This window comes from Nilaparvata lugens, chromosome 2 (genome assembly GCF_014356525.2).
Source record: "Nilaparvata lugens isolate BPH chromosome 2, ASM1435652v1, whole genome shotgun sequence".
NCBI lineage: Eukaryota > Metazoa > Arthropoda > Insecta > Hemiptera > Delphacidae > Nilaparvata > Nilaparvata lugens.
The window spans coordinates 34,670,923-34,697,864 of NC_052505.1; the positions used below are offsets into that span (position 1 = coordinate 34,670,923).

Here is a 26,942-nt window from a genome sequence, read left to right on the forward strand (position 1 = left end):
CACTTGATATTTCAAGTTTAATTTAATTTATTTTCTGCATAATTTTATGAATTTGGAACATTTATATTAGTAACAGGTAACATCATAGTATCCCTTTTTTGAAAAGATTTAATATAAAATAACAGATTAAAAAACCTGGTTTTTAAAAACCTGAAGATGATGTGAAACATGGAAACTACATAGAAGTTTTAATTTGTGTTTTTAATCTGTCATTTTATATTAAAAACTTTTCAAAAAGGGTACTATGATGTTATTGTATGAATAAATATAAGTAGCCCTGAATACATATTTTCAATAAAGGTAGGCCTTCCGTCATTATATTATTCAAAATTTATTCTTCATCTGACCCAGTTCGTCGAGGTGGAAGCTTGGGATAAGAATAATAATCATATACGTATATTCCATAATATTCAAGTTTATTATAGGTACGGTAACAAAACTTGGTTAGATAGATGATATATAGATTAGTGTGAGTTATAAATAATCAGGTTGGTTGGTTTTATTGATGAATTATGAATTAGGATGTTTTATTGAAGCATTATATAGGCTACTTTCAACTATGAAACATTTCAAACACCAAACTTATCAATTGCTGGGAGAGTTTCATTAACAATAGCTTGTACGTCAACCTCGTCCAATATCTGTTGGACTTTGAACTTGATTGGATCCTCCAAGCCATCCACAATGATGTGCCTGAGCAACGATGGCAGATTGTTGACAGCCGTCTCGACAAAGTAGTCGAGTGAGTCGATTCGTGCTGTTTTCAGCTCAAGTCTGCCCAGCAAGATGTCCAGATCATGTAGCTTCGGCTGCTCTTCAAGGTCCAATGATTGCCTCACTACACCACGAATCTACAAAAAATAGTTAACAATCATTATTTTTCAGTAAGATATTCTATTAAGATTCAGAAGCACTCAATGATATTTCAAAGCAGCCTTAAAAACTGAAACTCAAATGGCAAAAGAAATTTTATTCAAATTTCTGACAATGAATTTTAAAAATACCGAGATAAAAATCTCTAAGACTGACATAAAACTCTGAATGCGAATCTATGAAAAGATGATTCCTTACAATCTATTTTTTAAATATTTTAAATATGAATAGTTTTCTACTAGAATAGACTTATTTATTTTGTTACTTTCATTGATTTATTATATTCACACTTCACTGGTGGTGAGAAATTAATCATTGGCCTGAAATATAGGGTAAACCAGCCCACGTTGGGACACTTCAAGTTGTGGGAAATTAGTGAGTGTTAGGTTGGCAACAACTGCGATGTTTTATCAACTGTTTATAGCCTTAATTACAGACTTAATAATTTCAGATGTAGCACAAGTCGTTATTAAGAAAAAAATAAAAACGTGTTTTTGTAACCTCAAAGTTCTTTTTGAGAAGAGGAATTTTAATTTTTACTTTAAACATCTACCATTTAAGGTCAGTCTCACAGCTAATATGCATTCTGTATTATTTTATGAATATTTTGACATATAGAACATTATTGTACTCTTATTTTTAATCTACTTATTCTGTCTAGAACAAAGCCATGACCATCTGCCCAACTCGGGACAGCCCACATTGGGACACTGCAATCATGATATATGTTCATAATTATAACGATGAGCATTGCTTCTGAATCTTATTTTACTCAATGTAGACTACATATCAATGAAATAAATTATAAATAAATTCAAACTAAAACTGTATTATTATTATTTGATAGATTCATGAGTCTACTTATTTTCCATTCATCTGCTTTCTACTTTCTAGAAACATTTCTGGAGTAAATTTTACATTAGTGCTCGAGTGGCTTATTTGAAAAATTATTCAAATTTTTGTACATAAAGTACCTACGTCGTCATATTCTATATAGCCTACTTCAATATGATTGACAGTTGAGAAATCGCTTGGAATATCGATCATGTTGTATCGAGATCGAGTAGCCTGCAAGTACTAGAAACAAACGAATAATTTATTGTCAACAACAAAGATTGAATGATTGAATAACACCACAGCAAAATAACGAAATTGGAACTCCTGGTACTTTTTCCCATCAACTATCATATCATTGATATAATATTCATGATAGATTTCGTATAGGATTTGACTCTTACAAATATTGATCTCAGCTATTCCATGTTGATAATTATTCATTCTTCGAGTTCAGTAGAGAAGAAAAGGACGCAAACTTCAATTTTACCCACAACACTTCTATGATTTCCATATTTTTTCAATAGTATAAAATTGCTTAGAGTTCCTAATACAGAGTAGGCTGGCTATTCATCTCGGGAGAAAAATTCTTTCTGGAGATGAGAGAAACCAACAGGTTCCAGTACACATATATATCTGCTCCTAATGGGTTATTAAACTCAGCCAAGTTACCATTGACACGAGGCGTACCACAAGGCTCCATTCTAGGCCTATTACTCTTTATATTATATATAAATGATATTCAATTCAATGTTCCTGTCACTGATAAAATTACTCTCTATGTCGATGATTGTATCTTGCTATTTAAGAGATCAGATCTCATAGATTTGGAGATTGAGGCAAATAACATGGCAAATGAGGTTGTGCAGTTTTTTAATGATTCAGACCTCACTATAAATTCAAACAAAAGTCATGTCATCAGCTTTGATTATAAGTATCGTCCTTTTGACCCCATCATAACACTTGGTGAAACGAACATTGAAAGTTTCACTGTTGTGAACATGTTAGGTTTGTCGATGGATTCCAAGCTTATAATTAGGGGGATCATGTGAACAAGATATCATTTAAATTGAGTAGGTCACTTTTTGCATTTAGAAATATTCTTAAACGGGTGCCTAAAACAACAGCAAAAAGTGTCTACTATGCACTGATTGAATCCCACATTGCTTATGGCATTGAATTATGGGGGAGTACCTCGAAGCAAAACATTCAAAGAATTTTTGTTTTGCAAAAGTCCGCAATAAGATACCTGGAGGGGCTCAAATTTTCACAGACATGTCGGGAGTCTTTCAGTACGGTAGCCTAAGTATTTTAACTGATCCATCATTGTACATTTTCAAATCAATATTACATGTGAAGGATAGGCTGAATTCATTCCAAGTTAACTCAGATATTCATGGCTATAACACCAGAGGAAGAAATAACATTTCAGTTGAGAGACATAGGCTGAGTGTATTTGAGAAAACACCTACTTATAGGGGACAAAAGTTTTTTGCGAAACTTCCGGCTGATTTGAGAAATATTGTTGAAGAAAATCAATTCAAAACAAAACTATATTCTTTTCTTAGTGAGAAGGCTTTCTATGAGGTTGACGAATTCTTGTTAGAGTGAAAAAAATTATTATCATAATCTTGCAAATTCAATGAATTGTTGAATGTTATTAGAGTTTTATTTTAAGATTGATATTTTATGTTATTCTGTTATTTATCTGTGACTTTTTTCAACTGTATTACATTGTTTTTGTTATACTTTTGTTGAAAATAAAATATTTTTTTTAAATATTAAGAATTGTGGGTTTTGTAATTTATTGTAGGATTGTATTTTTTACCTGTAATTGTTCAGTTGAGAAGTCTAGGCTTCCATTCCTGATGACTGTGTGGCCAATACCCACAGACCAAATACAGCTTCCATTCAGACGATTGGTAGCCACATGTAATCCAGCTTCCACAACTCCTGAATCCATGGAAAATGGTATCTCACCAACTCTATAGAACCTGGACAATCCACGCAAATAGAAATTGGTGACATTAACTGTGATCAGGCCAAAATCTCTCGTGAAGTTTTTGAGGAAATACGGATCGTATCCTTGGTCCTGAACGTATCTCCTTCCTTCCATAACAGCCTGGTCTACTGGATTCATATCGGCCAGTTTCAAAGATGCGGCCATTGTTTTCAACTTCTTATTCACATCGGATCTGAGTTTTGTGTTGACTTCGCCGAGAATGGCAGGTTTCATGCCATCGAACATCAATGATGCTACAGATCCCATGGCGCCTTGGAACACGGCTCCCATCATGCCCAAGTTCTTGAAGTCCAGTTTCACATCCTCGAATGTCATATCCATTTCTGATTCTGATGCCTGCAAACAATTCAGAATATAGAATAGAATGGAATAACTTCTACAGAAGACGTGGTGTGGTTTGGAAAGTCATTAATGCTCTCTCACTTAACCACAAGTTGGTATAGCAAAACAATACAAACCCATCAAAATAGCAGGGACAATGTTTAGGTAGAGTATTTTTGTTACACTTTGATTACCCCTTGATTATTAAAATGAACAGTATAATATTATTTTCACTATTCATAATATTGTATTCACTAAAGGAATGATGCCCATATAAATGTAAAAACATAAAAGTAAGCTCCAGGCTTGAGTTATGGATGATAAAAACAATGATAATAGCGTAATGGTAGTTTATGAATAATAAAAATTGAACTGGTGAATATTTTTTTCTATTCTTATTATTACTTTTCGTAAATTTAGTTCCAGGTCGATTTGAATGTTCTAAGTTTAGGAACCAGAGATAAGCAAGAAAGGATATAGGTACTACCGTACTTGTTATAAGACTAATGGAACGATTTTACAGATTTATTGAGGTTTTCCTTACTTGATATTTTATTTTTCCTTATTCGTCTCATTCAGTTCTGATAGAATAAATTAATAATATTGGGTGAAATAATTTATCTGGAAAATATAGCCTGTTTATGAAACTTAATTATTATAAATTCAATATTTGAATGCATAAAACAAGCAATAATAGAGTTGCTTTGTAGATAAATGGGAAATGATACAACTAGAGTCCCTTGAGAAAAGTCTTAAAAACGTATCAACAAAATTTGTAAAATGCTAATTGGTGTACGGTAACGTGTGAGTTACAACGCTAAAATTAATTTCTTCAACCAAACACACTTTTACAGTTTTGTCGCTTACAATCATGGGAGATATTGTCCAACTTCAAGGAGTATATTTCATCGAATTGTACTTTTCGTAAATTGAGACCTACCTCAAGATCACCATCTTCGTTACGCTGCAACGCAGCTGCACTCTCAGCCGTCACGTTGTACATTATCGTAGTGCAAGGACCGGCAGCTCTTGAGAACCACGTTCTCATCGAATAATTGCCTATAGTTACTAGACGATCTATTTTCAGCATCACGTAAACCTTAAACAGAAAAATAAGATTGCAATATCAGTTTGGTTAATTTATTTATGGGTAAATAATATAACTCGGCTTGAACATTTATGAATGTTAATTGTCAGTAATTTATAAAGGGCCCTTCAAACCAACGCTGGTTTAATATTACAGTATTACATGCATCCATAATTATTTTTAGAACTTGTACTGTAAGTGTATTTTTGGTGAAGCATAAATTTAACTTTAATTGGAATATTCATCACTTCCACATTCTTCCACCAAATGTGTTCCACTGCCAGGGTTTTAGTGTTTCATAAAAATATATAACAGCATTTGGTGACACAAATAAATTCATTAGGAAAGAATGATAATGAATGAATTATATTTTGATAATATTTACAAAAGCATTTATTCAAAAAATGCTGATAAGTTCGATTACATGCTAGATGAAAATGATTCATGTAATAATTGAACGTATCAGCATTTTTTGAATATATATTTTTCTCGTAATAACTCTCTAAATATAATTTATTTACTTATTACCAGCTATTCCAAATGAATTTATCTGTGCCAACAAATGCTTATCATATCGTAATGAAAACACAAAACCTTGGCATAAACTTATAAACTTCTGTTTTGAAGATAGTGTTTTATCCTGAAAACGTGATCTCAAAATTATTAAAGATAAAAAGCGAACAAAATGTAAAAAACTGTATTGTAAAAGAATTCATCATTCCAATCCACTCTAGTGAAGTTTGCAAATGAGAAACTAGATCCAAATGAAACTAATAAAATGGATGAATATAGACAGTACCGTACGGTAATTTTATTGACATTTCTATTGTTAAGTGTATATTACATTGATTTGCTCCAACAAAAATACCGTATTATTGAAATTAACTCATTTTTTTAAATCCTATTATTATCCTATTAATTATATTGTAATTTAAAAGAATTAACTTCATCGTGACATTGTTCACTTTTAAAAAAGTGAGAAATATTTTTTTATAGATGAACATTTTTACAGTGGTTCATTTCTCTTAAGAGTAATGACTCATGAAAATGATAAGTTATGAGTTTGCAAATCAAAAGTATAATGATAAATTACTATTAACATAATAATATTAGTACAGTTTGACATAGGCCTACCTGCATTTTTTCGAGATCGGTGTTGATGTGTTTGACTGTGAAATTTGAGAGACCATAGACCACCATATTTTTGAAATTGATCGTTCCCAGCGATGAGTAACGGGTTGTGATTTCTGGAATCGACATTGGATCTGGTATGGGTACATCGAGTATCTTCACAGTTTTTGTTTTCTTATACTGCTGCAGAACCAATCGTATTTGATCAGACAGCTTGTTCACTTTTCTGAGAGCCAACTCCTTATTTCTCCTCTCTGTTTCCTCAATCGCAATCTGGACGGTGTCTTCAGTGGTGGTAATTGAAGCCTCTGGAGTTGTAGAGACGTCTGGAGTAGTGGAGTATTCTGTGGTTGTTGAATCAGTCTCCTCGTTTTCATCGTTCTCTTGTATCGTTGTTGTGGCAGTTGTGGAAGTTGTTGTTGATTCTGGCTCGTCTCGCTCAACATTTTCTTGAACGGGTTCAGTTGTTGTAGTGCTTGATGGAGCTACAATTTTTGTTGTCCAATGGACTTCCGTTGTTGTCTCTGGTTGAGAAGTTGACTCTGTTGATGTAGATGAAACAACGGTTGTTTCTTCTATTTCAACAACATCGACGCTGGGAGATACGATTGGGATGTCAACAACATTATTCTCAACACCTTCATCTGCCAACATAAGTTGCAGATCATCTTCAGTGTCTGGTGAAAAGGGGCTGTCAGGAAGGCTCAGTGAAGGATCTAGGCTCCCGATTTCGTCATGATCAAGTTCTGGACTGGATTCTTTGGACAATTCTAATGTATCTGTAAGCAGAAACCCAGTTAAAAATTATATAAAGTAGGGTATTAGTAAAGTACTCACTGTGAACCACATTGGAAGCAATGCTACAGAAATATGAATTATCCTCATGCAGTATTTTAATTTTGAATAGTAAATAGTTTTTATAGCCTATAAGACCAAATGAATTCAAAATTAGATTGGATTGAATCAATAATCAATATAATTTTGATAAATATTAATTCAATTATAACATTTTCAAGGAAGACTCTATTGATAGATGGTAATCTTCTCCTTATTGGGCTATAACACAAACAATTATAAATAATTCTAAAGCGTATTTTCCAAATCACATTGATAATTTAATGCATGATTTATGATATTGTAGCTGGTGAACGTTATCGGGCGTTCTAGTCACATGTACGGTACCTAGTGTTAAAGGTTATCAATTACCATACAATTCATCTATAACTATAGCTGGCCCGGCGAACTTCGTACCGCCATATAGTTAATGCAACTAATGACAAACTTTACCTGGATGCACACCTGAGGAGGCGCGTTGCGGCATTTTGCATCCAGGTGCTTCTTACTTATTGGTTTGAATGGAAAAACTCACACACACTGAATCGGGCATGGCGTGGAACGGTGTGATAAGGCAATCTCCATAAGATGAACACTTTGTATCACCAAGCCTCGCCTCCTCAGGTGTGCTTAGCCTTAGCTTAATCTGATGCACTATATTTTTATGAAAATTATCCAACAATCAGTATTTACATTTATATCTCAATATGAACTTCCTACGTGCTTAGTTAGTTGTGCAGCAGTTTGTATTTTTAGTTATAGTTGAATAGAGCTTGCTGCTTGGGAATTGAATGGTATATCTCCTTGCTGCTGATTTTCCCGTGCATATTCTAATTTTAAAGCATTTCGAGTTCTACGCCCCAAGTTTGGACGTCGTTCGTACCGCGGCATTATTAAGAATTAAAATTTTGTGAATCAGTAGAAAGAAAATTGAAAAACAGATCTACCGACGGCTGTTGGATGACGCAATGATTATAACAGCTGATTTTTATTTCTGTGTGTGACCAGCTTACAAATCTTCTCCCATAAGGATTACATGCAAAATTTTAAGGACCGTAGGAAAGAGTCCTGAAGTCGGATTATGAATTTGATAGACCATAAACCTGGTCCTGAACATAACGAACAAAACTAATAAACAATAATCAAATTCGGTGCACACATAAAAAAGTTATTGGATGTCAAAATGTCAAAATTTGAGGCTCGATTTTTATTTATATCCTAGGCTCTAACGATTCTCACGAAATTTGGAACAAAGTAGGTTTATGATCTCAACCCTTGGATAACTCGCTGAAGGAGATTAAAAGAATAAATACTTCCTTGGAAAAGCAGCTGAAGATTTTTTCGACTGCCGATACCGTAATGGAAGAGAGTGAACGAGTGCATGTGTGTGGGATCATCCAGCTGATCTCACGAGAAAAAAAATTCAGCAAGAGAAAATTATTTTCGTTAATTTCTCTTTTTTTAGAAAACATGTTTACTTCAGAATGTCCAAAATAGTAGCTAGATGCTGTTAGTGTAGAATAGTACTTAGTATATTAACAAATTAATATTGTGGCAAACATAGTAAATCATAATAAATCGAATTGATAGTATATCTATTTGTAATTGATGATGTGTTTGTTTTTTGAAGTGTGAATAAATTGTTACATTTATGAGTGATAGTAGCTTAAACTAGATTTTGATTTGGACTGTAGTATGAATTTGAAAAGGGACAGTTTTGGGCATAGGCCTGTTGTGCCTCCTCATATAACTGTAAAAATAATTGTACGACTGAGAAAATTAATAAATAAATATAAACTATAAATTCAATCTTTCGTTACAAAATTATCTATGCTTTTACACTCCAGAGCAAATCTCGGTCTCCCGATATTAGATATCCTATTATATTGAGCGAGCAATTTCTGTATATATCTGGTTATTTTTATATCTGATTATTTATGTTTTAAGGATCTCGAAAACGGCTCTAACGATTTTCACGAAATTTGGAACAAAGTAGGTTTATGGTATAAAGATTCGATTGCACTAGGTCTCATTCTTTGGAAAACTCGCTAAACGACATCAAAAGGATAATTCATCATTGGAAAACAGATGATAATTTCGTCGTTTCTCCATAACAGAAGACGCGTATGCCTGTGTGGGAGAGAGACAGAATTATTATTTCCAGCTGTGTAATCATAATCAATCAGCGAGAAATTTTATCTTGCTAGACAATTTAATCGATTTGATGACATGACATAATAATCCTCCTAGAGTATATCATAATTTTCAAAGTTGATCACTATTTGACAATTTCAAGTGATTAGTGAGTGTTATTTTGTTATTTCATTTGGATTGTATATAATCTAAATTATATATTTTTTGTTTTTAAATTTTTGCTCAGAAAATTGAACCTGAATTCAAGTGTATGGAACATAACCTACTTTCTGGACTATTTATAGCGTAGGTATAAATCAAAATTCGGGAAAGAAACAGTTTTGGGTTGTGCTATTAGTACTTCCCCAACCATCTTAAAGAATTGTGTTTGGTTTATCAAAAGTCAATAAATAAATAACGAGCGAAGCTCGGTGCCCCGATATTTGAATTATAATACGTTTACACCAGAGTTCAAAACAAACTCTAAGTAACTTGTAGAGGAGGCAAAATAATTTTGCCCCGTTTTCCCAAACATGATAATTACTCGATCATTTTGTTTTATGAATAGATTGTCTGAGTATCAGTTTCAAATGATTATCTTGATATTTGCTCACCTTTCTAAACGATTTAGCCTATAATATGTGAGAATGAGAAGAGTTTTAGAATACCTATAATGAAAAACGCATCGCAAATATCCCAGAATCTGAGAGGAAGTAAAGGCCAATGCCCAGAAAGACCTTTTAAATATTAAAATGTGGTCACTTCCTATAAATACTTGGGTGTTTTTTCCAATAATAAGATAAGATGGACCGTTCATATTGACTTCATGAAGAAAATTATCAAGAATACTTTGATACATTTATATTCAAATATGAACATTCTCAGAACCGTGACACATATTCACAATACAAATTAATATGCTAGTAACATCGGTATTGCGGCTATCGCCCTACAGGAAGCTTTCTCTCAAACCAATTCCTTTTACATCTGTCATATCATAGCCACCTCTAATGCAGGTATTAAGACCTCTCGCTATAAAAAACATTGTTTAGTAACTCTGGTCTGTGCACAGGCATCTAGCCCATGCAGACCATCTTCATATTATTCATTGTGCTCATTTCCTTAAATTTATTTTTCAATTTATATACGGTATTTTAGGTTCTAGGATGATGTTGTAACACAATGGTTATTAATTGTTTTTGTATTACAATAAATGAGCACAGCATGTTTTATTTTGTTATGTGAATTTCTTTGAAATAAAGAAAGTTTTGTCCGTCTGTCTGTCAATCATTTATCAATATTAGGCCTACGGTATATAGTAAGGCCTATAGTCAATGAAGCCTTTTTCACTGCGTTTTGATGACTATTGATATACCGGTAACCCAGAAACTTTTTTTCATCAAGATTCTAGCCTTGAACCACTTATTTTTGATCAGCCAAAGTCAAATAATTATATCAGAAGCTATCAAGGGTATAAAGATAAATGTGCCTCTCTTATATTGAGATTCACTTAAACTGTCAGCTTTGATTGTATGGGGAGCGTTGGTATTTCTTATAGTGGATACTGTCAGTTTGAAGTGAGCGTTCAAGATTTTGGCTGTTCATATATTGTCAAATTCACTAGAAATCAATATCATTACTATTTGGGTAATAAGCCGACAAGTATTAGGCTACTGCAATTTTTGGTTTTAAATTCCATAACCAGTTCAAGCCTAAATTCACTCTTCTCCTTGATAATTATTATAATTATAATAATTGGATGTAAGTTGAGTAATGAAAAGCATAAATCCTACTAGTCAATGGAATTAATGAAAATTATAAAAATTTTCTGGTGGCTTGTCGATGAGTGTGATCTTCATGATCACATAATGGGGGATCACCTATGTTAATCCCCCATTAACTATGATGAGTATCGTTGATACTCATATCAGGTATCATACTAATAATAATCATCTTCAATGCATGTGACAGGATCAAGAGGAGGAAGTCGCAAGCCTACTCATAAATAGACTTCCAGTATTATAAAGTTAATTCCATAATTAAAGGTATAGAATATATCAATTCTTAAACGAATATAAAATACTCTAAGCGGCACCTATATAGTATTCAATTGGGTATTCTATAGGGTAATAGGTAATTTTAGGCATTCAGTAGGGTCTTATCTAATTTCTACAAAAAAAAATAATTTATATATAGCCTACTATATTTTTTGTCACACTCAAGGCGTTATCGTATGATATTATATTTTGATAAGATGCAGGTATTTTGAAGATGTTAGATACTTCCCAAATTTAAATACCGTTGACCAAACATATTTCATCAACGCAAGTCCATGAGAGGCTATATTGTGAAATATGTAGTTCATTATGTATGGGAGAGAAACAAGTTTGGAAAAGACTAATATGTGTTATAGACAATGGTCTGAGATATAATTATGAAAAAACTAAGCTAGTCAAGCCTCAAAGGAATTAAAACCAAACTAATGAATAGCTGTTATATAAACCATTAATTTGGGGGAACATCAACTTTTCTAATAAATAATCTTGAAAAAATCGTTTTTTTCAAGACCACTGAAAAATTCCAATATTGATAAAGCATGTTGTACACATACATGTGACACAATTACCGAGTGGTGTTTGAATAGCTTATCTCTTTGAACGTGGAGAGCTTGATAAACATATAAGGTTCTCATATAAGACAATCATTAAATTCATATCAATAATATGAGGACATTAAGGTGAAACATTAATAGGTGTAGGCGTAGGCTTACTCACCAAACAATACATCTCCTTTGGTGCTGATTATAGCATATCCCTGCACAAGACACAGCAGTGCGATAACACTTACACTCTTCATGATCACAGACACTGGACCACTGATGGATGATCAAAACAAAAGTTCTGACCGGAAACTTCGTTTTGATGGTTGTTTAGTACGTCAAACAGCTTGCCTAATTAGTCACTGACATCCCTGACCTATGTGTAGCTGCGCATCGCATCAATTCGCCAGGGAGAGAGATCACCATACCAAAGCGAGCGCCAATGTTATTCTCCCTCTATTATTGGGCCTCTAGCGTGCCATCAGTGACAAAGAGGTCAAAGGTGCTGAGATAGTGAGCCCCCAAACTGAATATTATCTACAAATCGGTCAGCTCGCTTCTGCAATACACACTCCAAGTCCAAATAAGTAAACAAAATAATTACTATTCATTGACGTTCCAAAATTTCGTTCAATCGGTCAGAACATTGTCAATTTTTATGCAATTACTATCATTTGCTCAACAGTGCAAGTCAAAACATGATTGTGAAATGTTACCAAGATTAAACATGTTGGAGAGAGAATTGAATGAAACCAATTATCTTATGCACAATACATCAGTATCAAATAATATTATTTTGTCGAAATAAATATAGAATAATAATTCCTATTACATATTTTTCCTATGATAAATTAATGTGATATTGTGAGCATAAATAATTTATTATCGCATTGTTCTTAGACTATAATATTATAGAAATAGAATTTATTATTTTAATAGTTTTAAAAAAATTGTATTAAAATATTATATAAGGAGTATAACGATTTACTTATAATAAATTAATTAGTACGATATCTAGCCATAAGTTTTCAACTCCTGCTTCATGAACTGCAACACTCACCATTAAAGGGTGCACTTGCACTACCATACGTTGGATTCAATAATTCATTTCCATAATACTTTCTTATCAATGAATTTTCCCACATTTTAATTTTAATTTTGTTACTCATCTTCTCTTATCCAAATTTCCTGGTCACCTATCAGCCTTAAAAATGGAATAGGATTCAAAGTAATGGTGGATAGATAAAATAGGCGTTCAATCTAAAAAAATGAATCTTAAAAATGTCATAGCTCTTCACAACTCTCAACCTTTCAAAAATAGAATAACATTCAAAAGGTAACTACAAATAGATGAAATAATTATTTACTCTAAATAAAGTAATCTTGATAACTATGAAGTGGAGTGGGACGCGAAATATTTATACAGAGTGATTCATAATTATGGTAAAATAATTTAATACGTGATAGTAGAGGTAAAAATAAGAAAAAAAGTTCTTATAAACATATATCCATAAACGCTTCATTAGCGAGCTATACAGAGTGAAAGATTTCGCCCGGAATTCAGTTCCTCTGGTGAAATACACCGATGCTGAATTGTTTGGGGACTAGTTTTTGAAAAACCTATGCTGGATTCATATGGAAAAATATCTGAAAAATTGAATAAAACTAGTCTGGAATCTGTACTGTGAGTAGTTTTTGAGAAAAAAGTTGAAATATGCAAAAAATCTAAGTAGAAAACACAGACTTCTACGTTTGATGCCCAATAACTAACTTCCTTTAATGACCAGTAAACAAATAATTTTTCGCAATAAAAATTGTAGATAATTTAATTCTGAAAAAATGATGTAAGCTGTGTAAACTAAATTTAAATAAAAGTTGGATAAAATGTATTCTTATGTAGTACATTACACCACAAAATTTGCTGTTTTATGAGGAGAGAACTAATAACTCATAGGTTGTAGCTGATTGCAATAATAGAACATTGATTTTAAGAACTGCTGTTCCAAAACAGCTGATTTATTTTGTTTTAAATAAAAAAATATTTAAAAGAAATTATCAGCTGAAAATTATTTTCAGAAATATTTTAGCTCACTGTTGAACAAAAAAACAAACTGTAAGTTAGGCCTACTGTAGCCGCGCTGTGTTTTTTGTTTAACCTATTAACCAGTTATTTGTAACCATTTCACTTCGCTTTTAAGTTGAGTGTTGACTTTTCAAAAAATGGCAGGTAATTTTAGACATTATTCATACTCCGAATTAGCTGACATGCATTTAATCTATGGAATGGGACACTACTGTAATAGTACTGAAGCAAGACGTTTGTATCAAGAGAACTTTCCTAACCGAGTATGTCCAAGTTCAAGGTTTTTTGCCACTATTCATCAACGTCTGTCTGAGACAGATTCTTTGATATCCAAAGAGCACATTTATGCAGGCAGACCCCGATCTACTTAGACTGTTGAGTTAGAAGAACAAGTTCTTAATGAAATTTATGAACATCCCGAGAAGAACACAAGAGAATTGTCAGTGCAGTTTAATGTCGATCAATCTATTATTTGGAGGATACTAAAAGAGCAACAATTACATCCATATCACCTCCAGAAAGTTCATACTCTATTGCACGAGACTGTATTCCCCATGCTGGTATTTGCCGATGGTTTTTAGTAAAACTTGTTTACCCAAACTTTTTAACAACCGTTTTATTTACCGACGAGGCACACTTTACAAGAACAGCTATCGTTAACGTCCACAACTAACACATTTGGGCAGCTGAGAATCCTCATGCCATCAATCCCAATCTTCCACAACATCAGTTTTCAGTAAACATTTGGGCAGGAATCATAGGAGATCATCTACTTGTGTTCTAGCTTCCTCCCAGGCTTAATGGCATAATCTACTAGTCTTTTGGTATAAGTTTAATGTCATTTAGATATGCTACTTTCATATAAAAAAAACTTCTCATAAAAACCGAATATTTTATTTGCAATCAGCTACAACTTATGAGTTATTAGTTCTCTCCTCATAAAACAGCAAATTTTTGTGGTGTAATGTACTACATAAGAATACATTTTATCCAACTTTTATTCAAATTTAGTTTACACAGCTTACATCATTCCTTTCAGAATTAAATTCTCTACAATTTTTATTGCGAAAAATTATTTGTTTACTGGTCATTAAAGGAAGTTATTGGGCATCAAACGTAGAAGTCTGTGTTTTTCTACTTGAATTTTTTGCATATTTCAACTTTTTTCTCAAAAACTACTCACACTACAGCTTCCAGACTAGTTTTATTCAGTTTTTCAGATATTTTTCCATATGAATCCAGCATAATTTTTTCAAAAACTAAGTCCCCAAACAATTCAGCATCGGTGTATTTCACCAGAGGAACTGAATTCCGGGCGAAATCTTTCACCCTGTATAGCTCGCTAATGAAGCGTTTATGGATATATGTTTATAAGAACTTTTTTTCTTATTTTTACCTCTACTATCACGTATTAAATTATTTTACCATAATTATGAATCACCCTGCATAAATATTTCGCGTCCCACTCCACTGCATAGTTATCAAGATTACTTTATTTAGAGTAAATAATTATTTCATCTATTTGTAGTTACCTTTTGAATGTTATTCTATTTTTGAAAGGTTGAGAGTTGTGAAGATCTTTCTATTATACAGAGTTGGTGAAAATTAGGAAACAGCTATATTCTTTCACATGAATAATTTGACAGTAGGTTTCATTGGAGATCCTATTTGAAATGAAAAATTACTCTGTAGCTTCAACATCTTAGACCCTTGTATGAATCCAAATTTATTTTTTAAATGTGATACATGATTTTGATACAGTAGAGTTCAAGGTACCTTGAATAGGTATTCCAGGTACATTGGTAGAGTTCTAAGAGAAAATGAATGGCGAAAACCGCACATTGATATCTCAATAAATTCTCAACCCATGTCAGTTTGTTGATGTGAAAGTTGTATATTAACCAGCTGGAATCATGTGTCAGCGCATAGAGGACTATAATAGCTCCCAAATAGCCTCAGCTTAGACCTATGAATGAATGGAAAAACTTTAGTAATTGCATGCAATTAATTTTATTCTTCAGCTGACTATGATAAATCACAATACATTTTTTTCTTTATGCACTTTCAATTTTATTTGTTATATCCTGAAAAGGGACGAAGGAGTCGGTAAATTTTGTTGTCCAACGAAGTTGATATGTAAAAAGGGTCAAAGAATATGTGTTCAAAATTTGAATCTCATCAATTCTTTCTGAAGTTATTGTGGAACATACAAACAAGCAGATGAACAACGACTTTGGCCTTGAGTTGAAAGTAAGAACTTGCTAACGCTCGTTCAATGGAACAATATTATTATAACGCCTGGTGAGCATCGAGCTCTACCGAGCCCGAAAAGTGATGGACGATCATTTTTCTGCAGACGCGATTAGGCAGCAGATAGTTATTATAAATATTATGAGAGAAAGGAGCTTCCAACCATATGAAAAAGCTTGTAAAATAGCTCAACAATGATAATCGTTTTAATACAAGTAGGCTACGTACATTCTCATATTGTGGAAAGTGTTGAAAAATATAGGATTTCAATGGAGTAAAGTAAATGATCGCCAGTTCTTGATGTGAGAGGAATAATAACTGACAATGGCATTACATTGACAACTGGCGATGCAATTTTTTATGCTCTATTATGGCAAAAGATATAAGTTGAATAATATATCTGGACGAAAACTGGATGAATGCGGGTCATACTGTAAAGAATACCTGGTCGGATGAAACACTCCAATCATCAAGGAAGGAGCCAACTGAGAGAGGAGGAAAACTGATTAATATCCATATGCTGGTTCAAGCTCAGGCTTGGATAACTGGAAAATGAAGAATTCAATGAAATAAGAACAATAATCTATATAGTAGAATAGCAGAATAACCCGTGCTACACGTGCCTCTAATTAATTAGAAACTTGACCTACTCACAAAGTAGAAGGTTTTCTCTTTCTTCTTCTCTGTGACCTGGGCCTACTGAAATCTTGAAGAATTAAGAATAGGTCTATAACCATCCTCGGGAAATTATTATTCAAGAATCTATATATGCAAATTTCAAGTTAATCAGTTGCGAGTAGTTCAGAAGTGAGGATGCGTCATTCGCAAATTTCTTATCCCTATACGTGTTTCAGCAAATTTGTTCCTTTATTTATAGCACTTGTAGTAAGTAGATGATACTTGTGATTTTGATACCATCGGAGTAGGCCTAGATCTTTTGATATCGATATACGAGTCTAGTATCCGTGAAACAAATCACATGGTTCTTATCAGATCGAAGAAGAAGAACAATGGAACAAACAACCAAATGTTATTTTCACAGAATTCATTCATTTACAATTCAGAGCTCACACATCACAGAAACAAATTTACAGTACAAAAGTAAATTCATATCTTAAACCCTTTTCAAATACAATCAACTTGTGAGTAAAATACCAGTCTCCACGAATAAGCTCTTATAGTAGATGAGATTAATTGACAAAAAATTGATACCAATATCACCACGGTACACTCTACAACAGTGAGCTGTATCCAAGTTGATCTTCAAACGACACTTCAATAATATTTGGGCAGGTAATTGACAATAGACTAGTTACTTTTATTGCTATAGAATTCAAATTTTATGGATAGAACGAAATGAATAAGTGTTAAGATAAATTGAATACCGTATACAAATTTATACCGAGCAAAATATTCATTTGTTATTGAAGTTTTCCGGCTACAGACTGTACAGACTAAAAATTTATAAAAAGTATAAATCACTATTATTTCCAGTAATGTTGGCTTTATACCTTATTTTTGTTGTTTTTTAGAAACTGAGAAGCAACAAAACAAAAATGAGTGACAATCGCCAGTTCAGTTGCAGTAAGGGAAATAACAGACCGAATCAAGGTGAGTTGTGTTGACAAAACGTAATAATTATAATTACTTCATTGAATCAGACTAATACCGCTACACCAATCTTTATAAATTTATTTTTTCACTTAACATGACGACTCTATTTATTAATTATTCCATTAATGTAGGTAACTTTATTACTCTATAAGGTCCGGTTGCACAGAAACCTGCCAAAAATTTAAAACTATGATTAAATTACATAAGAGCCAATCAGATAAAATTTGTCTAAGAAGAAGGCTTTTAATTGGGTTTCATGACATTTGATCGGGTTCAAAATTAAACAGACTTCTGTGCAACCGAATCTAATCAAAAGAAGTTTTAAAAATTTTATGATTCGTCAGCACGTTTAAGCACAGAGATTTTTGGTCCAAAAATAATTACAAAAATTTTGAATTTAGAATGTTAATACAGAAAACTAATAATAAGCAGTGATCGGCTACTGCATATTTTGGAACTACAACACATATTTAGTTCAAAATGAAAACAATGAATAAAGATAACTCTCACTTGAAACATTTCTAGGTGGCTGTGTAAATAACAATGTAATGCCATCACAGTATTGTCAAGAGTTTTCCAAGCCACCCTGGACTAGACCTGAAGAGGATAGCGCCAGATACAATCAATATGCAGAGAATCAGCAGAGGGTCAACGAGATGAAAGCCCAACAGGTGATTAAGTCGGGCATCAATTTTGATTTTAACAGTTAGCATAAATATAAGAACCGTTCACAAGTTACCTCATCTAGGAAGATGAAATATGAAGTTGGAAGGCTTGCCACTTCAACAACTCCTTAATTCAATTGTTATGGAATCTGGGCTTCTTCAATTGGATAATATATTTGTATGGAAAAGATTATTTACCCTATCTATGTATGACAAGTTTTCTACCGTAATTGCTGAATTAGGCCCACCGTATTTAAAATTTCTTAATGGTTCTGTAATGCTTAGAAATCACTTAATTTTCAATATTTATATTCAATTCTAGGTAAATTTAAGGTTTCTCTACCGTAATAAGAATATACATGAACAGCTACACACGTTTTTGGAAACTATAAATATAATTCTTTAAATAATAAGAGACGAGTTTGTAAGAAAGTGTATTATTTATCTTCATAAATTCATGCCAATTCTCAATCCTGACTGGATTCAAGAAGTAATTCATGTGTATAACATTAGGGTTATTTATATACGTATATAATTCTATATAAAGTGTGTGAGGTCACATATTACTTGAATCATGTAACAATTCGCCACCTACTTATCACCAAATGTTTTTAACGAGCTTTCTCCCGTATTATTGGATGAGCACGTTATAGTCGGTCTCGGCTGAAGTATGACAGCCGTAATAAGGCCCATTGACGGCTTAAAGTACCTATATGTATTCAGGCGAGGGATACCTTCCCGCAAGGGACTCTTTACCAACAAATCCCATACGAATTTACCTTTTTACTTGAATAAAATTTGATTTCCATGTTTAGGATAATGAATATGGAATGCAGTACATGGCAAGACAGAATGCTGGCCAGGCAAATGATGAGGTGAGTCTGTTCAAATATTTGGCTTGTTGAATTTTGAGACCTTTACATTTCTCATCACATCCCACTTGATAGTATACGTATTTTGTATTGATACTTCACAGTATTGTAACTGACAGTATTGGGATCTGTCATAACTTATGGTCAAAAATGGTCAAGATTGAAAATGTTTTTAATTTCATACATCATCATGTGGATGTTTTGAATAAATAAATTTTGACTTTTCGAGTTGAAACCTATGAAATATTAAAGACGTTGATGTTTTAAAAATTCTAATCAAACTGCCTAATAAAACTGTGTTGCTCTTATTTTTATCATTGTAACTTACCCGTATTTCTTTTGTAGTGTTCCAATATACCCGATCCTTGCAGCCCTGAGCAGGGTGTTTCACAGAACAAATCGAAACCAAAAACCAAGAAACGACCAATCAAACCATTTGCAACGACTGTGAGTGATTTTATATCTATTTGTTATTCATGAAGTATTTCCTTCAAGCATAAAAATTACTATAAAAATAGTTTTTGCAGAATTAGTAATTCCATGATTAACTTGAATTTGCAAGAAAATTCTCAAACAATATTATATACTATGTGCGTAGATGAATTATTGTTTATCACTGTTCAAACTCGGGCTACAAGAGCCTCAGAAGTAGGTAGCTTATTCCACAAAACGTGGGTATATAATTTTATTATTTGAAATAACTACATTATTTCATCAGTATCTTATCAATATATCATCATTATTACTCTATCATTTTACAATTTTGATCGTTTTGTCATAAGAGAAACAATTCAGTAGCAGCGTAAGTTTATGCTATTGTTTCTCTATGGTTTTGTCAAGTGCAATTTTTTATATTATTAAGCTTCAGACCTTATAAGGAAATCATGTTCAATTTTTAAAGTAGGAATTGAAAAAGGATTCATTGTTCATGTATGCTGCTCATGTTCTAATAAAGTGTGATAATAATCTCAAATTTTAATAGGCTAATATGAACACGTTTATTCTGGTGAAATATTAAATGTGTTTTCTATGGACAGGACCAATTGCGCAACAAAATATTTGGTTACATTGAGAACCAACCGAACTTAGCACCATTGACGCCATTCAGAGGATACCGCGATGACCTTGTCAGGCAACAGTTGTGCTGCTCCGACGAATTAGTCACCAATCCACCTGACCCATGTCCTCCTGAGGTTAGTATTCATTGATTGATACAATCACAAATCATACAGTCAAGTCATAAACATGCACAAGCATACACATCATAAGCATGCCTAGATTAAACATCTGGTTTTACCATCTTTCTTTTGAAACAGTCAAGGTAAGAACTCTGTGAAGGAGTTGATAGCCTAATAGATCACGCGTCGTATAAATATTTGTACAGGCTAGGCCGTTATGTATAGCCTACCTATCAATTATTATCTGAATCGGAAAATTAAAAGTGAATGATAAAAAGAAACCGTTCAAATTGATTCAATGATTTCATTTAAGCCAAAGTACATCATTACACAAGCCAGGTCACATACAACATTCATTATAAATAAAATAAATATAAAATGTCAGCTTTTAAAAAGTCCAGTGTCTAATTGTCTTTTTGTGATGACTATTTTCACTATGTCCAAAGTATATTAATCATATAATATGTCCACTTCTATTACCAATATAATATCATAATATATTATGTTTAATTTAATGAATGTTACAAAGTAATAAAGTATTAGCTATCAAATAGCATCAACAAACAAGTAAAGTGCATCCCATAGAATAAAAAATTACATCCCAGAAGTCACTCCCCACTATGTTCAACAATGTAACCCTCACATCCACTCATTTCAAAAAACTCACTAATTTTATAAAGAGGGGTATCCAAGAGCTATTTTTGACCATGCTGGCAAATAAGCTACTTGGCAAGGACCGAACTCTCTCAGGTAGGTGGTTATAGAATTTTACACCTGAAACAGGAAAACAAGATGAAATCTTGTGTAGTCTATTTCTATATAGACATGCAGATCCGCACGATGTCTAGTATTATAATTATGTACATCCTCATTTCTAGCCAAATTGAATTCATCCTTTTTTATGGCCAACAGACATTGGAAAATTATTTTTTCTCTCCCTATCATTTTGATGATGTACTTATTGTATCAATCAATAAAGTATATAATTCCTCTCACCGCAGATGCACATTCAAATCTTTCAATGTATAGAAGTTTCAATATCAATTATTAATGCGTGATTCGTTTCATATTCCTATAATTCATTTTCAATGGCAGAGCTGAACTAAGACAATATCAGAAATAATGGGGTAGGCTTTATAGACGATATCAGACTAGTTTGATATGGTAACCGAGCCTAGGTGATCTGTAGTAGGCCTTCATATTTTGAACTCTGGATTTCATTTGTCCGAATTGAGAGATGTATATTTATCCAAATAAATATGGAATGAAAATTTGATTTTCTTTTAATAATAATTAATTATTCAATTTGAAAAATGACCTGGCTGCCTCAGGTGTAATGTCTTTTCTAAACTAGTGTCTTGCACCTGATTAACTCCTGTGAAGTGACTGTTATACAGCCCGTATTTACCAAATGCTGGTATTGAAAATAAGACAGCCAAAATTCCAAATGAATGTAGCCTATGAAATTAATACTGTATATTAACTCTGATTTCAGGACCCATGTGAAGAATGGAACCCCGAACAAAAAGACTCATCATGTTAGTACGGTACCAGTATCACAATCAATATAATTGATCAATAATCATTTTTGAAAATTATTATAAAATAGCTTTTTTTCAATGAACCTAAAATTTCATTGTCTCATCTTTATCATTATTTATTTAATGATACACAGAACTTAATTCATTAAAATAATTGGGGAAGGACCAACAGGCACAGACCAAAACTGTTCCTTCCCCTAATTCATACGCTAGTCTTAAGGTTTACGCTCAATTCAATTTTTAATTTGGAGTCCAATTTTCAGAAAGAAAAACATTTTAAAATGAGAAACTTTATTAACAATTGTAATGGTGAGGAGGAGCCTCTACCAAATATGTAACGGTGGGGAAGAAAATGATAACAAAAATGGAAGAGAAGAATAACCAACACTTTAATTAAATTGATAACATTATTTAAATATGACAATAAGGTTAAATATTATGGTTGGGCTATTTCGAATGGAAATATATATTTTAAAAAAACAATGACACAAAATAGCTTTTAAAAATTCTTAAATAAATATGAACGCTACTCGCTTGGCTGCAAAGATTTCAATTTTTGTGGTAACAAAAAAAACAGCTATACCTTTCGAGATGTTCTTCCGTTTGGAATTCACTGATAGACGCGACTTAACCAATTAAAATGAATATCAAATTATCTGAATTAATGAATTGGTTCAAACCTGACCTCTCCAATAATACGATTCTTCTTTTTTAAACTGCCCGAACTGCGACAGAAAAAACTGTATTATAAGAAAAACAAGCTTATCCTCTTCACTAGATCAGACGGACTTTACTATGAGTTCTATCACACTAGCTCTCCTCAAAAAATATAATTTTGGGGTATAAATCAGTCAATGGCAAACATGAAAGTCACCTCGAGTAGGCTTTACAATAACATTTTTTTGTTATTAAATAGAGAAAAGCTACAGTCAATATCACGTAGCAAACAAATAAACAATCTTTCTGTCAATGACAAATGATTGTTCATTGGATTATAATTTTGAAACTGTAAAATACTGATCAATATGAGATATGTCCAATATGACCAGGTGACACAATAATAGCTTAATGTATTGATATTATGAGAGTGGGCTCTCACTGTATCCAAATTGTCTAGTTCAATAAATAATGATAGTTCATAATTATTAATACGAGAATTGATTGATTGCCTATATTAAGGGTGGAGTTAGGACTCCAGCTCCTCTCTGCCACACAACCCTCCATTATTGATCATGAAGAATAGAATCCTAGAAGAATTCAACCCTAGAATGATTATCATAATTATTTAAATTGAACATTTCTCTTTGAAATTTACATTAGAGATATATTGTTTAATTTTATTTCAGTCTTCTATTTTTCATGTTATTCCAATTCAATTTTTTGAAGGTACATGCCCTACACCTGAGCCTTCCCCCTCCTGTCCTCCATCTAATCCTACATCAGGAAGATCCAGTGCTTCACGCTGTGGACGTAATCCCTGTTCAACCGTAAGTTTGTTATTCATACATTAGAACTAATACAAACAACTTATTCCAGTATTTTCCCCTATCAATAATTCATCCATAAATACCTGACGTTATCACTACAAATAGGGAGACAATACTTATGATGTGATTGTATGCTATGAGATTTATGTATCTATACATTGATGGTACAATATATCATATTCTCAATTATGAATGATTGGGAAAGGAGCAACAGGCTCAGGCCCGGTTGCACAAAAGCCGGATACATTTTAACCGTTATTAATTCCACTAGAACCAATCAGAGAAGCCGTCTCTTCAAAAACGCCTTCTCTGATTGGTTCTCGTGGAGTTAATCACGGTTAAAATTTAACCGGCTTTTCGTGCAACCGGGCCTAAAAGCCCAAAACTGTTCCTTTCCCAAATTTAGATAGAAATTGAGATGTCGTGGTATTTCTCCATAATTGAAAGAATAAGACGTTGATGTTGTCAATAAAACTATATTTATTCAAAAATTGATACATACCACAGAACCAGGTTTCATGGTCTCATGGAGTTCAGCTGAAGATGTGGTAGGTATTACCATGAAACCTGGTTCTGTAATATGGATTAATTTTCGAATAAATATGAATGATTAAAATTAAAATGAATATTTGAATGAATGTCAATATTTATTGACAATATCAATGTCTTATTCTTAAAATTACTAATGAAATGTTGAGTCTATCCTTACGTTTTTCATTTTGTGTAATTGGCAAATTAATCTCGAGATTTCTTCAATTTTGTGATTTTACATATAAAGTTGTGCTCTCATTTCTTTGACAGCTTTTCAATTATTCCTTATTTTTCTTGTTTAGAAAAAGAAATGCAAGAAAGTAGATGAACCTAAGAAAAATTGTGAGAGCGACGAGTTGGCTGACATTCTGGAGTACTGCAAGCAAATAAAGGGAGAGACTGCAGCTATGTACAGTGAAGGCAACGCCACCAGCCAAGCACCAACTTACGGCTCATTTTCGGCCGCCATCAGTCCATTCAATGCGCCTGCGCCGTCCACTCCAGGCAGTAGTGCCGGTGCCACCAAGGAGCGTTATGAGCCCGATCCAGAGGTAACAGCAATAGCCAAGTGGTCGACGACAATATTACAGCCTATTCGAGGTCCACGTTATAATAGCAGTGCTTGATTAGCAATGGTATTGCTATCCTTGTCTATCATTCAACAAAGCAGATAGCGCTTTATCTCTTACTCGCTTTCCTATGTTGCCAGATCGTCTTTTAACAATGTAGAAATTAATGATTAATAATCAAAATATTTCATCTAAATTATGGAAATTCATTAGAAAATTATTTAAAAAATTAATTTCTTGCTTGATAAAATATAAATTGATAATAATTTCAAACGAGAATGAACCGTTAATATTACAACAATAAACCTGTATCAGCTAGGAGGCATTTACAACACAGAGGATCGGCAACGTTATTCTTCTATCTTTCTCCACTGCCATTATAATACGTGGACATCACTATAGGAGACTTATTCGCCAGAGAATATGGCCAAATATTATAAATAGAATAATCCAGAATGAACTTCTTGGTACAATCAGTTCAATAGTTTTATAATAAATTTTTGCACTCCTAAAGATTGCTCAAGCGTTGGAAACTTGGTTTATATAGTGGGATTTCCAGATTTGTTGATGAGCCTAAGATGCAACGCGGGTCTTATGACTAATAATATATAGTGTTCTAGCTGACCAATAATATATATTTATGTATTTTTCTAGCTGGCATGACCTTAATACTATTATAGCCTAAGTCGATTTTAATTCGGTTTGTGCAGAACGGTTAACATTTTCATTCAGTTTATTTACTCGGTCCAAACTAAGTGAAAAATCCCTGGATTCATGCAAGACAATATTATTTCATAATAATTCAATAAATATAGCCTAGAAGTCGACTATATTAAAAACTGCTTCATGTTTTGAACCGATAAAATCAAAATACACACGACACTGGTAATCATGATTATAAAATATAAGCTAGTCATGTTGTTTTTTCAAGTTATTCTAATACCATTAACTCTTTATTAGCCGTATTTTAGCAGAAATGAGTGCTATGAAAAAATGAGCCCATATAATTATAATTTTGAGACGGCGGTTCGTAAAGAATAATCGGTGCTATATAGGCCTATGCTGTTTGTTATAACGTTGAATTTATCATACTAAAATTATTGATAAGTTTCTGACTATAATTTTATTTTTAGTTGAGATGCGAGGAGGAAGAACTTAGTGATGAATTTGATGCGGAGGATTACAAGGATCATGAAATGTTTGGAGGGCCAGATGCAGTGCCTAGAAGAACTCTGAACGAGGAAATGAAGATGTATAGACTACACATTGCAAATATAAGAAAACGCTATTTTGGAGAAATGATGAAGAATGTGAGTAGAATAGACTATATTTTTCAAATTCTTTACCCATTAGGCCTATTGTTTCAGAATTAGTAGTTCATATTACTTTGTGCTGAAATGTTTAGGGTGTCGCTATTAAATGCTCAGTTCTGATAATCATTATAATTATAAACTAATTTTATTAAAACTATTGTAGTTTAATATAACTTTGAAGTGAAAAAACACTCACATTCTTTGGTGTGGCGACGACAGTTTCGTGCTGGTATTGCACATTCTCAAGCTCGAGAGAAACTAAAGTATTTAAGGTTATGAGGGTGAGTATTTGGTCAGAGAGGGGGTGGAGGGGAGTATTGGCGGTTAATTTTATCACATTATAATATTAGTTCCATTTCATTAACGAACGGCAATATCTATGAAAACTGTCAAAATAAAACTATGTTAAATGGATTGTTGTTTCAATTTGGCTGTAGAAGAGCTTACTACTCATAGGAGAGAATATATATATTTTTCTTTGCTATTTTCAACAATATTTTTAAATATTTGCTGTTGAACTTGAATTACTTTGAACCATCCATATTGATACTTGATTCATTCATAATTTTTAACCATTTTGATTTGTACAGATGGAGATTACTGAGATTTTGCATTTATTCAAATGCTAAAGGATCAGTTCCCGTGCTGACAAATATTTTTTGAAAAGTAGCGCTCATCGAATTTCCTTCTAGCTGTTTACCCTGTTGTCACTATTTGCAGTTGCAGAAGTCTTCGGGGTGATTTGCAGCATTTAATATTTGAAACATTTAGGATTTACTACTGATGTAACACAAATGAATCAAACTTTCAGTAAATCTGAAGGAAAACAAAACTCGTCAAATTCCAATCAAAATTCGCATCCGAAAAATTTCCATCAGTTTCAAAACCAAAACAATTCAAATCAAAGAAACTTTTCTCAATCTCAAAATCGTAATTTCAATAATCCAAATGCAAACTTCAATAATAACAACCAAAATTTGAATCAAAAATCAAACGATGTGAGC

The 26,942-nt window shown here is 32.7% G+C and overlaps 2 protein-coding genes across 2 annotated transcripts; one reads left to right on the forward strand and one right to left on the reverse strand.

Annotated features, from left to right (window-relative positions):
• Positions 1–397: 397 nt before the first annotated feature.
• Positions 398–12,497, reverse strand: LOC111054894. The gene is made up of 5 exons (XM_022342019.2): positions 12,011–12,497; positions 6,273–7,048; positions 4,992–5,150; positions 3,536–4,066; positions 398–851 (listed from the first exon to the last, which is right to left on the reverse strand). Exons 1-5 carry the CDS (start codon positions 12,090–12,092, stop codon positions 570–572), a joined length of 1,830 nt encoding a protein of 609 aa, XP_022197711.2. The 5' UTR covers positions 12,093–12,497; the 3' UTR covers positions 398–569.
• LOC111054896 lies at positions 1,328–26,092 on the forward strand. Its single transcript, XM_039421080.1, has 10 exons — positions 1,328–1,434; positions 17,701–17,779; positions 18,308–18,453; positions 19,263–19,322; positions 19,665–19,766; positions 20,357–20,512; positions 21,993–22,035; positions 23,425–23,525; positions 24,359–24,607; positions 25,759–26,092. The coding sequence occupies exons 2-10, from the start codon at positions 17,725–17,727 to the stop codon at positions 25,996–25,998; spliced, it is 1,152 nt and encodes a 383-aa protein (XP_039277014.1). The 5' UTR covers positions 1,328–1,434; positions 17,701–17,724; the 3' UTR covers positions 25,999–26,092.
• Positions 26,093–26,942: the final 850 nt, after the last annotated feature.

Coding starts and splice junctions, on each gene's coding strand:
- LOC111054894 (XM_022342019.2), bottom strand. CDS start 12,092: ATGAAGAGTGTAAGTGTTATCGCACTGCTGTGTCTTGTGCAGGGATAT. Junction 5,151..6,272: donor CCGATCTCGAAAAAATGCAG/GTAGGCCTATGT, acceptor TTTCTGTTTAAG/GTTTACGTGATGCTGAAAAT. Junction 4,067..4,991: donor ACGAAGATGGTGATCTTGAG/GTAGGTCTCAAT, acceptor AATTGTTTGCAG/GCATCAGAATCAGAAATGGA.
- LOC111054896 (XM_039421080.1), top strand. CDS start 17,725: ATGAGTGACAATCGCCAGTTCAGTTGCAGTAAGGGAAATAACAGACCG. Junction 19,767..20,356: donor TCAAACCATTTGCAACGACT/GTGAGTGATTTT, acceptor TTCTATGGACAG/GACCAATTGCGCAACAAAAT. Junction 24,608..25,758: donor GTTATGAGCCCGATCCAGAG/GTAACAGCAATA, acceptor TTTTATTTTTAG/TTGAGATGCGAGGAGGAAGA.